Source organism: Acipenser ruthenus, chromosome 29, assembly GCF_902713425.1.
Source record: "Acipenser ruthenus chromosome 29, fAciRut3.2 maternal haplotype, whole genome shotgun sequence".
NCBI lineage: Eukaryota > Metazoa > Chordata > Actinopteri > Acipenseriformes > Acipenseridae > Acipenser > Acipenser ruthenus.
The window spans coordinates 2,480,548-2,494,992 of NC_081217.1; the positions used below are offsets into that span (position 1 = coordinate 2,480,548).

At 45.7% G+C, this 14,445-nt stretch overlaps 1 protein-coding gene across 6 annotated transcripts in view; it reads right to left on the reverse strand.

The window, feature by feature from the left end:
- Positions 1–14,445, reverse strand: part of LOC117430960 (eyes absent homolog 2) — a 36,141-nt gene that overhangs the window by 2,017 nt on the left and 19,679 nt on the right. For all 6 annotated transcript variants that reach the window (XM_059003391.1, XM_059003394.1, XM_059003389.1 and 3 more), the window contains 11 exons: positions 14,131–14,247; positions 12,489–12,565; positions 12,006–12,186; positions 11,329–11,468; positions 11,154–11,237; positions 5,946–6,035; positions 3,476–3,534; positions 1,934–2,094; positions 1,684–1,798; positions 637–758; positions 186–286 (listed from right to left, as the gene is read on the reverse strand). In XM_059003391.1, coding sequence (XP_058859374.1) covers positions 186–286; positions 637–758; positions 1,684–1,798; positions 1,934–2,094; positions 3,476–3,534; positions 5,946–6,035; positions 11,154–11,237; positions 11,329–11,468; positions 12,006–12,186; positions 12,489–12,565; positions 14,131–14,247 — 1,247 coding nt within the window. The remainder of the gene's footprint in view (positions 1–185; positions 287–636; positions 759–1,683; positions 1,799–1,933; positions 2,095–3,475; positions 3,535–5,945; positions 6,036–11,153; positions 11,238–11,328; positions 11,469–12,005; positions 12,187–12,488; positions 12,566–14,130; positions 14,248–14,445) is intronic.

Consider the following 14,445-nt stretch of genomic DNA (forward strand, 5'->3'; position numbering starts at 1 on the left):
TGTAAAGAATAGCGAGGTTTGTTAAAGCATATTAATAAACCTGTCAAACCAGGGTAGACGATGGTAAATGTCTAGGATAACCATGGGAAGAGCATGAGGGAAAACTGCAACTATACCATGGGAAACTTTTCTAAGGGCAATGACAAACGTTTCCAGCGGAAGTCTGTTTCTCCTCCGCGCCGTACCTTCTTGGCGGCACTTTCCTCCTCCGCTCCGTCCCCCACCACCACGTAGACTGCTCGCCTCCCGAAACGCTGCACCACCCTCTCGAAGCAGCTGTCCTTCCCTGGGGCAGACAGGCACACACAGACACAGAGTTACTGATCCTCGTATAACCAGAGCGCTTTCTTTTCATGCAAAGCATCCATTCAGACACGGCAGCAACCACCACAGCATTCACTACGGTACATACTGTATGTATATATATATATATATATATATATATATATATATATATATATATATATATATATATATATATATAGGTAAGATGATGGATTAAGCCAAACGCATACACCTTCCTGCTGTAAAACAAGAGTGTGACTAGTCCTGCGCAGTACCCTATACAGACTGGTACACGAGCGTGGCATACTGACTTATTAGGCAGCCCCTGAATCGTGTGGCCGTGCCCCTCACCTGTCTTGGTTGCACTGTAGATGTTCTCGATGGGGAAGGCGCTCCCCAGTCCGTACAGCAGGACCTTCGACAGCGCTGGGATCAGCTGAGTGGTGGTCACTAACACATTCACACAATTCGGCCTGTAAAACAACCACCAGGGGGCGTTAGAACCCCACATCTGCACCACAGTCTGAGTATACAGCACAGACGTGTTTTATTAGGAATGTGTGTTTCTTAAGGCTAAAGCCATATAGGTATTTTATTAACTGTTAACAATGAGCTGCTGTTGTAATCTTTTGATATAGCTTAGATTATTTGAAGCAATGCATTAATAACCCCTTCGTCACAAATCTGATTTTTTTTTTTTTTTAAAACAGTTTGAGTTTGAGATGTTGCCTTGCCAAAACTTACCAGTCATGCATTATAAAATAGATACATAGACAGGAAACTTAACATGGTCCGATTGTACACGCAGTGACTGATGGGGATGCCTGGTTTTCCTAAACAGAAGCATAACATGCTGGCTGCTGGATTAAATACACTTCACAGACTGAATGAAGATAGTTGTCTAAAGTACGTGAAACAGTTCAAGAAGACTACGCGGCGATCTGATTCAAGCATTCAAAATCCTAAAAGGTATTGACAATGTCGACCCAAGGGACTTTTTCGACATGAAAAAAGAAACAAGGACCAGGGGTCACAAGTGGAGATTAGATAAAGGGAGGTAAAATAGGAGGTACTTTTTTTACACAGAGAATTGTGGCAATCTGGAACCAACTCTCTGGTAATGTTGTTGAAGCTGACACCCTGGGATCCTTCAAGAAGCTGCTTGATGAGACTCTGGGATCAATAAGCTACTAACAACCAAACGAGCAAGATGGGCTGAATGGCCTCCTCTCGTTCGTAAACTTTCTTATGTTCTTATTGTTGAAACGAACACTGCTCTAAAGCAGTCCTGTGAAAATGAAACCTAGTCCATCAAAGAGAATTTGAAACAGCATTCCTTAAAAAACTCCTGAGTGACAGCGTCCCGCTGTGTTAGCACCCCCGATGGCTCCTGCTTACCTGGAGTTGATGAGAGTCAGTGCTTTCACTGCATTGGTGAGCCACATGTCAGTCATGACCTCCATGTCTCTCCTGAGCTGAAGCCACTCCTCCCTCTTGGGACTGCCCAACACACCTGCCAATCACAAGACGGAGAGTCAGTCAGGGTTTGGGAGTGCTAGCACGGTCCTGAACCCTGCTTCTATATAATTCATGAAAGAGACAAGCGGGCCGGGTCCTCCAGATCTTCTAACGCACGTTCCACACTTGCCTCCGATGTTGTTCTTGTAGGTGTTGTAAACCTCCTTGACTCGCCGGTAACGGAAGGCCAGCTTCCTCATCCAGTCGACCCCACCGTGAACCCCGGACCCCAGGCACAGTGTGGCCCCACTCGAGGGGCTGTGGAACCCGTCCGCAGCGAAGTTATACGTGCTGGAAAACAAGAGGGGGAGAGAGGCGCGGGGGTCAGACTGTGCTTCAGAAGCTCTCAAACACTGCACTCTACTCATTATTTAAAACTACTTTTAAGCATGCACTTACACACAAGTACAATGCTTTACCACACCCATAGCTAGAAGGGGGTGCAGTATATTATTCAGAGGAGATATAGATATATATACACACACATACAGTATAACATAGCTATTGAGAAGTGCAAATAAAAACAGGACAGTGAAGACAAAAATAATGCACACATAGTACAGAAAAGATTTAATTGTATCAAATATGCGAAGCCTTATATACACACACACGTGTATAAATTACATTCTTGTTCAGTTAAGGAATCTGTTATCAAGGCTCCCCTCATTTATAAAAAAAGTTTCCCTCCGTTGAGTGAGATTTAAGACAGTCTTCGAGTCTCTTTCCAAACGTTTTCTTTTGTTTTTCTAACCGCAAAATGATCTGCAGTGTATTTGTCATTATTGTATAACGCTGTTAAAATGTACAGTTGAACCCGTGAGAATTTGGGGTGAATGCCAGAGCCCCAAGCGCAGCAAGAAGAATTCCCCTGAGCAGGGTCAGCCCCCGATAATAAATCATCTTTAATTAAAAGAACATGACGCGCATATCTCACAGTCACCCTCTCTGACAGGCGAAGCAAGACGAGGGAGAGAACGATGTCTCGGAATGTTTGTGAATGACCTACAATTAGAACCTTCTAAATATTCCTGTTCTTTAAATTTGAACATTCTGTCCTTGCAAAGAAGCAGCATGGAGCCATGTGCTGTGCCTTGTAATGAGAACGCATGGAATTACTGTCCCCTATTATTACAGAGCCAGCAGCTCAGTGCAGGGTCAGCCAATCCGATGTTATCTCTCTGACAGCTGGAGTGTTATTAATTACCCTGATCTTTCTGATTTATTGTGGGACAGCAGGATCTCTGAACCTGCCCCTGTTGCCCCGGGGCAGAGGGAGTCACCTGGAGGCAGGTGGGGAGAGGGAAGTGGAAGGCAACGTCTTTGAGTTGACTTTATTGAATTCATTCATTTTTTTAAATGTACTACACAGGAATAGTCAGTATGGCAAGACATCTTCTTTTATATTAAACTGCAAGATTATTTGTGAAGATCTCCGCAGGGCGATGAGAAAGAGGTCTCAGGTCTTTCTCTTCTACAAAGAAAGAACAGAAAAGGGTGGAGGATGGAACAGAAAAACAAAAGAAAAGGTGTTGAAAGAGAGACAGAGAAAGAAAGGAGTGTGAGGCAATCGATGTTCTTTCCACCATTAATACCCCCCCCCCCCCCCCCGCACAACACAGCACAGCAGATTTAATCGTCTTCGCCGGAGATCAGCTTTCAGGAAATTCCGCACCTTAAATCTTGCCCATTGTCATCCGAAGCCACGTCGTCTATATGAACCTGGTCGCATTCCTGGGAAATGAAAGAAAGAAAGCAGGAAATGTTACAAACCGGGGCCTTTTTTTTTTTTAGACGAACAAAGTGTTCTGCAGGAAGAAACACGCTGTTTTCACACAGCGAAGCCTGAGCGTGGGGAGACATGGCCTCAGACAGGTGTGCCTGGCACCATCGCCCCTCTGCAGTGAGGCTCACAGACACACACCGCCTCCTCAAAACACTAGCACTCATATTCCTGAAGCGTTTAGTGTGCTGAGAATTAAAAAGAGATGAAAAGAACAGCACACAATGCAGAGAGAGATTGTGATGTCAATAAATCTGCTACTGGATGAAACCCAGACACACACACACACACACACACACACACACACAGAGAGCCACTAGAACTTCAGCATACAGTTTCCAAAGCCAATGAACACAAACAGAGCCCTCCTCCCAGCATGCCCCCTGTCGTCCCCCCCCCCGGTTTCCCAGTAAGTCAGGCCCAGCAGCCGTGCTCGAGATGTCAGCGCGATGGTATGTATGCAGATCTGCTATTCTCATTTTCCACTTTCTTTTCTCTCTCCCTCTCTCTCTCTCTCCCTCTCTCTCTCTCCGCCTCTCGGCTCTTTCATGTTGCTGTTAAAGGATGACAGGTCCAGCGATCGCATTTCGAACTCTCAGAGTCAGACCAAGACGCTACCTCATCCCCTGTCCCAGCTCCTGTTCCCTCATCCCCTGTCCCAGCTCCGGCTCTCACCTCCTGCCTTTTCCCTGGTGTTTATCTTTCGTTACCAGCTCGGCTGGCTCTCACTGCAGTGATGACATTTTATGGTGGTCAGTTTCCATGCTTTGTCAGGGTATTGGCCTCAGGGTCCCAGTCCCAAGATTTCACTTCAGTCCCATTCACTACGCTGTTACCATGGCATACCGCAGGTAGGGTTTTACACACCTGATGTTAGGGTGTTTTCTTTCCCCCAGGATTTTCTGTGTTTAGTCTCTATTTCTGTCTAATAAATATATATTACATTCTGTGTGTGTTTGTTAAAAGAGAGCAATTTCCTTTCACTTTCTAAATCCAGGATACAGCAATCGTGTTGACATGAGGTTGAAAACCCAAACTCTTCTCCTCTGCTGAGTTAGACTCTCCACCAGCTCCCCAGCTGACTGATTAGCAGCTTCAATAAAGCATATCCTCCCAATCCCATACCAGCACAGCACAATAAGCACTACCAATTACAGAGACAATAGCAGGCCAGCCCTTGTTAAAAACTCATTGACGACCACTTATACTGCTCCTCCTAGAACAAAGTGTGCTTTAGCAGCAGAAATGTGCCTTTCGCAAACAGGCACACACCTGTAATTAACAATCTTGCTTCCCACTGGGATCAGGGTTAACTGTAATCCCATCATTTGTACATACAAGACTTTGGAATTTAAAAGAAAAAAGAAATACAGGCTTTTCGAATTCTTTCCATCTTTCCGTCCCCCCCCCCCCCTGACTGTTAACTATAGGGCTGCAAAGTTCATGGGAGTTGATATTCCCAGGAGTGAAGTCGATTGTTCCCAGACTTCACACTTCAGGTTAGTTTGCTCCGACTGATCCTTCAGTTCGTCCCTAAACTTAACCGAGACACATGCATTTAGTGCGCTGTTTTTAATTTGCTTGGTTATTACTTGAGTGGTTCATTCTAGTGCATTATGTCATTCTTTCTATATGAGTAATAACCTCATTACAAATAGTTTGGCAGTTTGAGTACACTGTGTAAACGAATGAACTCTCTGCGGTAGCTGACTGAGTTCAAGCTGAGCAATAGAAAGTGATGAAAACTCTTACAGTCCAGCGTAATGATTTCTGGAAACTGAACCCCATTCAGGATCTGCTGCCTCGCATCCAAATATATATACGGTGATAATACATCTGGACGTTTGTATTGCTGGACATCTTGAATTGCAAGCTGTGAATACTTAACATGAACCTTAATGTGAATAAATAAATAAAAATCACTGGAATATCTAATAGTAGCCTACGCTCCAGCAGATCTTGTAAAGCTATTTTATTTGTTCGTTCTTTAACCAGGATTAAACCCACTGAGACGGAGGCCTCATTTACAAGGGTGTCCTGGCAAGATGACCAGCAAACAGGCAGCCGTGATTTCACATCCCAAGAAAAGAGCTGGGTTTAGGCAGAACTGATTCTTACTAGCTTACAGCATTTCCATTGTTTTCCCCTACCTTCTAGATCACGTTGAAGTACCTTACCTGTTACTGGAACCTGTATTACTTAACCAGTCCAATGATCCGTGACCTCACTGAACAGCGAGGAAGGGTACCCCTCTCAGTGCACTCCACCTCTGGAACTGGGAGTTGTGTAGGACCCTTGGTGTCCTGGGAGGGAGTCTGGGTAAATGGAGAGCTAGTTAAGGTAGGCTGATAGTGGCTCTTACCTCCAGGTCGTTAAAGAAGAGCCGGGTATCCGCGAGATTGAAGATCATCTCCTCCATCCAGAGCCCTAGTGACACAGCCTTGGCAGAGTCCTGGAGGGAGAAAGGAAAGCACAGGGCTCAGCATACTCCATGCTGCTCAATGCAGACACACTGTGTGTCACTACCTCTTTATAACAGGGCTCAGCATACTCCATACTGCTCAATGCAGACACACTGTGTGTCACTACCTCTTTATAACAGGGCTCAGCATACTCCATGCTGCTCAATGCAGACACACTGTGTGTCACTACCTCTTTATAACAGGGCTCAGCATACTCCATGCTGCTCAATGCAGACACACTGTGTGTCACTACCTCTTTATAACAGGGCTCAGCATACTCCATGCTGCTCAATGCAGACACACTGTGTGTCACTACCTCTTTATAACAGGGCTCAGCATACTCCATACTGCTCAATGCAGATACACTGTGTGTCACTACCTCTTTATAACAGGGCTCAGCATACTCCATGCTGCTCAATGCAGATACACTGTGTGTCACTACCTCTTTATAACAGGGCTCAGCATACTCCATACTGCTCAATGCAGATACACTGTGTGTCACTACCTCTTTATAACAGGGCTCAGCATACTCCATGCTGCTCAATGCAGATACACTGTGTGTCACTACCCCGTTATAGAAACAGCAATTATGGGGAAGAGTAATAATAAGGTAATTAAATTGCATTTTTGATCTGTTTCCCAGTAATACCTCAAGGCTATAGAGTAGGGGTAGCAAAATGAAATAATCTTAAAATGACTAATGTCTTATAATTATTCTAATTACTGGTAATCATCACCCATTTCCTGATGAGCTGTCACCTCACAGTCCCCTGATTCAATTAACTTTATGGCAAGCGAAATCTTTGGGAGGCGGGCAGGCATTACATGCAGACTAATGCAATAACTGGAGTCATTTTGGATTGGATTAGGACAAATTTAATGATGTGTTAATCAGATCTAAATAAATATTGCTCTGCGATCACACGATTTATTGCATGCTGTTGAATTTCCCCCCAAAACATCTTTCTCCAGTTAAGAAGGGTCATTGTGTTTGGCCCGATGGTAACACTGGGGCTGTCCGGAGACATGTTTAATTTCAGACATAGGGAATGACCCAGGATGAAAGCTGAGGAGAGGCCCTGAGGGAGTTTTTATGCAGATCATTAGCTCAAGAACAGGTACAGTATAAGAGAAGAAGCCATTTCTTATAACAACCGCATACAGTTCCTCTGTCTAGCCAGCAGGCTGCAGCACGGCTAGCGCTGCTTTGCGTTGTTAAGGACCAACGGCTTTATCCATAACTGAACAAACACTGCAATAGAAACTAGCAAGAAGACGTTCGATTGCCGTTCAGAGTTGTTTCTTACTAGTTTTATAATATTTTCGTTGTTTTTCTCCTTGTCACAACAAGGGAGGCAGACAGAGCCCATTGGCTCCCAACAGTGCCCTCCCTCCCAAGTCCTTTTCACCCCACCTGTCTGCTCTGTAGGCTGTCAGATTATGTTTGTGTCAATCATTCTGACGAGGGATTCTATTATTTCTCTGTGGGCTGGGAAATGAATCACATCACCTCCGGCAACCACAAAAAAAAAAAAAACACCACACACACAGGCCCATACAAAAGAAAAACGCGCCAGAACCTAAAAGCTACAGGCTTGCGATTGAAAACAATTCCCTTTGAACTACTGAGAGATGTGCACCACGCCAGGTAGCTAGGATCAGCAGGGGCTGGCTGGCAGGTTGGAGGAGTCAGCCAGGGGTGAACATCAGATTAGCACTCAGGAGCTGACAACCTGGTTCCCCTCCCAGCACTTTGAAAGAAGAATAGCAAAGTCAGAGAGGGGCTGCAATTGAACGGTTTTAATTAGGGATAATTACTAGGAATCTCCTGCCAAAGAGAGAGAGAGAGAGGCACCCAGCTTCCCGTGTCAGAACAAAAAAGATTTGGGTAATTATAGTCAACACCATGGAGAGATGAGAGGTGCACTGAGGTGGAAAACAAAATACTTGATCATCAAGACCCCTATTCACAAAGCTTCAGCTCCTGGTTTTAATGGATGAAAAAAACTTTGATGTTCATGGGACTCTTCAAGAATGTTGCTGGGTTGTTAAATAAAAGTATAGAGAAAAAGTTTCATGAATACCACACTTAAAAAAACTAAAATTCTGGCATAACACTTTGTGTGTGGAGCACATTGCCAAGGTTTTCAAATGTGGATTTGTAACTGGACTACCTTTAACTGACTGTTACTGTTAGTAACTCAGCATGAGCAATGATGTATCACAGTGAAAACTGAAGTTCATTTATTTCATGGGTTTGTAAAACCCCTGACTGAGTTCAATTCGTTTTTCATTTTCAAGACAGGCACACTTTGCTGCTGTGTCTTGAGAGGTGCACCAGGAGAAAGGTGATTTATTAGGAGAAGACGTTCTTCCAAGGCGAGTTCACCAGCCCTGTACCTTTGAACTCAGAGATAACAATCTGGGTGTGTCTGATGATGACACAAGAAGAAGGTGTCGCCTCATCTGAAATCTTTATCTTTACCTTCTGCAGCACATTCTTGTACAAATGACCAGTGGCCTTGGAAGTGTCTCATGGTTGCATGGATTTGTCAGGTGTGACATGTGCTCCTCATCCAATACTTGCTTCTGGTGGAACTGTACTGTATGCAGCCTCCTGTGCTGGTGTTTAAACACCAGTGGAATAGCCACCATCAGTGCCAACAGCTTCTCTATGGAGACGGTCTGCTTTTTTAACCTCATACCTTTCATCATGCCATCTATTTTGAATACGTGAATCCCTGCCCCTGTGAGTCCTGCAGGAAACAATTCCCTCACAGTCTTGCGCACCACAAACCCCAAACCCATTCACAAACAACTGGCTCCAGTTACACCCAGTTCCTTTGTACATTGTTTTGTTTCATAATTATCTTTCATTTCTACCTCTTTAAGTGGGAGGTTGCTGAAACAGTTACAGGCAGCCTTTGCTACAAAAATTAATTCTGAGTACTGATTGGAAATGCGTGCCACTAACCCAGTAAATACGCCTTTTCAATAGAAATCTACAGTTTCTTTAAAAATCAGGGGGGTTAAATTCTGGAAGAGTGCACGTCATCGAGCACTGAATGGGTAGCAATAGCAAGCCACGGGGGAGAGGGTGGTATGGCAGCCCCTCTTTCATCATAGCTAGGAAGGCATTACCCACAGACGGAGAAGAACAGCAATGCGTGAGGGGTCCTCTGCACCCCTGTACTGCACAGATCCAGTCATACCATCCCTTTCCTTATTCTCCACTCGCGCTACCTGACATGTTTCATTGCTCTGCAGTGCAGACCCGTCTCCCTGGTATAGCTGGGAACTGGCAAGCTACTTTTGAACCCGTAACTATATTTAGATAGATTTCAGAAAACAAAATCAGTACATAATAGATATAGATAGATACTGTCTATTTTTTTTTTCTTTCTCATATGGGAAGGAACAAACCTCTGGCCAGAGAGCTTGCAAACTACAGGGAAGAGTTTCTGCTTGACAAGTCGATCACAGAAACGAGGCGCTGCCTGTCTCTTTAAGAACAGAAACCTGAACTTAAACAAACAGAGCCCTCTGTCTGGCTGTGCCAGGATTTGTCACAAAGCGAATCGAATTAATTTCTACCTAATTGAGCTCCAATTATCTGTACATAACTCATCTCAGAGCTTTCTGGTTTTTGTTGGGTTTTTTTTTTTTCAAAATCGTTCCTGCGTGTCTGTGGTTTGGGGTAGAGCATGTCCAATCAGAGTTCACCGGTTCAGCAGGAAAACCTTGTGGGAGGAATGAGGTATTTGGCACGTCAATGGATGTCATCCCCCCACCACTCTCTCCTCCTTTATCGAAGAAAAACACACACACACACACACACACACACACACACACACACACACACACACACACACACACACACACACACTCACACACACACACTCCATAGGAATCTACTGCTATCAATTTGTATTGTGCAGCCCCACCAGCAAGGGACCGTGGGAATTCAAAACATTTCCCCGGCCAAGAAAAGCAACAGCACTATTGTTCTCTCGTTAGCTGCCATCGAACTCTGATTAACACAGGAGCTGTCAATCAAAGTGGAGGTCTGTGTGAGTGACAGGGGAATGACAGGCAGTGCTGCCGTGGTGCAGGATGGATTCTTTCAATCTGGCTTCTCTCACTGAGTTAAGCAGAGTGCAGGGCGAGAGAAGGGGGAGCTGGCGACTCAAGGGGGCAGTATGGGCCTTAGGGACTGGGAGGCAGTGTGGAATAGAGTTGAGGGACTGGGAGGCAGTGTGGAATAGAGCTGAGGGACTGGGCTGAGAGGCAGGACTAGTCTTTAATTCACTGGGAAGGTGCACTGGTTGAAATGCTTTTCTGTTAAAAAAGATCTCTCATTGGCAACACAATTGCAGTGCTTTGGTTTTACAACAGATGATAAAATGCTGGTTATTGTAGGAGATCATATTTATTTCAGATCAAATGCATCTCAGATTCTTTTACCATATTTGTTCAAATGGCAGCATATAAAAAATATATATATTAATGCATTGAATATTCTTCATCTAACTTTTAAAATCCAGAATTGTCTCCAGAGAATCTGGGGGAGTTCTAATAAACTACACAGTAGAAATGGTCTCCCCAGTCTCCTGTAAACATGTGTTTCACCAGCTCTTGCATATCATTTAAGTAGTCTCTGCTATTCTCCTCACACCACCCTGTAAATTTCACACAGACACCCTCCATACTTCAGCCAGCACTTATAATATGATCTATTGCGTGTGTTAATATTTTAAGAGATTGAAGCAGGATAGTTCAATTGAGATGTGGCCCCCTAACACCATACTGGGGGATCGGTTGAGTGCTATCCCTGAGAGGGGAGAGAGAGAGAGAGAGAGTCCCATTTACTGAGCTACCGGCACCCTTTCAGACACTGCAGCATCTTCCTTAGAGGCCACGCAACCCAAGTACTAACAAGTTCCAGAGCAGGGAAATGATTCTAAAAGCAGCCAGAACCACCTCAGAATGTTAAGAAAGGGATCCCATTGGTTGCAAGTAGTTCTTCCTGCAAAAGCTTCCAACAGAATGGATCTGCTGTGCTGCAAAGCTTCAGTCTAACGAATCTGAAGCAGCAGCAGGCCCCTTACCTTGCTGAAGCGCGTGGCGAAGGTCCCTGTGAGCAGAGAGTGGAAGATAATGAGCGTCTCGTCCAGGTCCCACAGAAACACACGCTGGGGAGGGAGGACAGAGACGCAGTCAGAGACATAGCAGCACAGCCGATAGAGCTGCAGAGGGTCTCTCTGTACTGCATGCTGCTCTCACCTCGATCTCAGAGTCCAGCGGGGGTGCAGGGTCGCTGGCCCTCTTCCTGCCTCGCAGCTTCCCGTCTGATCCTCTCCTCTGCTGTGCTGAGTCCTGCTCCTTCTCCGGCGTGGGGGGGCTGGCGGGAGGGTGGTATTCCCCTAAACAAGAAAAACCTCATCACTGCTCAGCCTGCCCCAAGTTAGAACGAGCAACAGGAGAGCAGCAAACAGCTGAGACTCAAATCCCCAACCCCTTATGTACTATGGTAAAAGCAGCATGGCAAAATGTAACATAAGCATAGTAAAACCAGAGCACAAGCACATGAAAGCACACGGACTGCAAAACTGTAGTCCAGCGAATACGTCTACAATAAGTTATATAACATGTTTTCCTCTGTGCTTCGTGAACTTCAACAGCAGTTCCAAAGGCTGTGGCAGCAAATAATACCCTCTGCTGAAAGAGAAAACCCCAGGGAGGTCAGTAAAGACAGACTGTAGCCGGGGAACACAACAGTCTGCTGTGTAATCTGTGAGAGCGTCTCTGTATCTCCGAATCCCTCACAGCGAAAACAATGACACGCTGTGATCCGCCTGGGAGCCGCCTGCCCTGCCAAAGAGATAGGGGGCAGCTGGAATCCACTGGGGTGGTGCTAGAAGAAGAAGAAGAAGAAGAAGAAGAAGGAGTTCTCCCCTCACCTGCTAGTGACTCAGGGCTCTGGTTGGTGATGACAGAGGGGTGTTCCTGCTGTAGGTAGGAGGTTGCCGTGGAGATAGAGGAGGGGCTGACGTTGCTGGCTGTGAGGTAGGGTGTGTTGTAGTGTGAGCTGTAGTAGGGGGAATACTGGCCTTGGGTGAAGCTTGGGTAGGCAGAGAAATCCTGACAAAAAAGAAAATCTCCATGAGGAAGAAGCACGCGCACAGATACAATTCAAAGGAGATTTGCTAGTTACAAGCAGCTTTTTTTTTGTTTGTTATTTTTGCTGAAATGGTAAATGAATGTTTAATGGCGCGAGGAGATTTAAAGTAAATAGCATAAGGATTATGACTGTAAAAACAGCTTCCACTTCACTGAGTAAACAACAGTGATACAATTCAGCCAACGGTTTGTGTGTTTCTCTTTTTGGCTGCGTAAGATTTTGTTCCTGGTTGTGTGACACAGAAAAAGTGGGTGGGCTTTACCTGTTGAGAGGGGCTAAAGGCTGCTGAGCTGCTGATCCCATTGGCTCCCTGGAAAATTCCAGGCGGAATACTGTTGCCTGTGGAAAGAAAGGCATAGCAGTGATCTAATTAAGAGCAGTAATAATGTTTTAGAGTACATTACATGCCAATACGAGGACCCCCCGTGAGACGACAGGCAAGGTGTTTGGGTCAAGAGGACTTGGCAACACCTACTGCCTGAAGGTACGGGCTGTGAAGAGCACTGGGTGATTAATGGTGAAAACAGCACAGGTGGGAATTCTTGTTGCTATTAACAGGGCAAATTCATCATTTGTTATGAAACGTGTCAGAGGAATACCATCCTGCAGGCCTCTTCAACCTGTTCATTAAAAAAAATAATAATAATAATAAAAAAATTCCCCAGCTCTAACCCCTCCAGCCCGTAACCTTTTACTCCTGACGATCTCTCCTGAAAAAAACCAAACAGCAAACTCTACAGAGACTGAACAATCCCTCCTTCCCGTGTATGTGATGATACGCCTCTTAACCTCCGTCCCTGAGAGGACAGCTGATTTCACGGAGCTCTGGGAAGCAATAAAGTCAATTTGGCGCGGTGTGCTGCGGGCGCCGCTGGGATGGGGAATGTGGAGAGAGAAAGAGAGAGGGAGAGGGAGAGGGAGAGAGAGGGAGAAAAAGAGAGAGAGAGAGAGAGCAGGGGAGAGGGGTGAGGCGCTGGGCTCCACTCCTCCTCTTGTTTTACAGAGTAGAGGTAGAGCCCTGACCCCCAGCAAGCAGAGAGGGCTGCCTGACGCCAGGGTTCAGACCAGAACTAATGGGGAGCAGGTGTGCCTCTGGAGGTGGGGGGGTCCACACTGGCCTTAGATGTTATTGAACTTTCTTTGCATTTTATCACATGAAACCTCTCAGCTCCATTATAAAGACAACAGAAGAGGCATAGAGGTGAACAGGAATGCCTTGGGTTGATAAAACTTATAGACAAACGTTTTGGCTCATGTGCAAGTTTAACAGCTCAGACTACTACCTCCCTGTCTTCAACTAACCATCGGGCCACTCTGTTGGGACTCTATTTTTAGGTGTTTATTTGGAACAATGGTGGAACACGGCGGCCTTCCTCATAGTCTTGAAACCCAACGAAACCCAACACCAACTCTGGAGGCCTGGGAAAACATCCCACATCTGCACCCCGTCACGACCATTCAGAGTGCTGTGCATTTCATATGAGAGAGCGCAGAGAGTGAGTCCAGCTGCTGCTCGCTGCATGGAATAAAAAACAAGCAGCGCTGCGCTAGGATCTCATTCCACTGCCGTTCCGAATCAGGGAGGGGGGCGTCAATTCATTCCCCTTCACCCTAACAAAGGAACAATGCAGTGATCAGTGTCGCGGGGGCTTTGCTGCCGTAATTCACCAAAAGAAAATCACAGCGTACAGTACAGTCAGACAGCAATAAGAGTTTCCATGTTCTCACTCTGAAACACTGCTACGCTGAGAGATCTGATACCATGATGCTCTGAGGCCACCCTCTAAGCCAATCACATGCCAGACTTTCGTACCTGCACTGATGGCTTCAATGTTTCGGGGTGGCGAGGACACAATAAGAATGCATTTCTAAGCAGGGAGGGAGGGGCGGTGGAGGGCACTGACCATGGCTGGGATAGCTGTAGAGCGCCTGTCCCGACGGAGAACTGCTGAAGTTAGAGGCGTAGCTGAGGAGGCTGTTCTGTGCAGGAGAGTGACTCAGGCTGTCCTCTGTCTTTATACCTGGAGAGAGAAGGATCTGGCAGTCAGGGCTGTTCACGCACACAGCTGTGGCTTGAAAGGAAACGACATTCTTAGATAAAGGTTATTTCTCCTTAAGAAAAGTATCTTGTTCGGATCGCCCTTCAAATCATTTTGACCCAGCGCTGTAGAGACCAGCTTTTATATACCAGTTGATTCGAATGCACACACACACACACA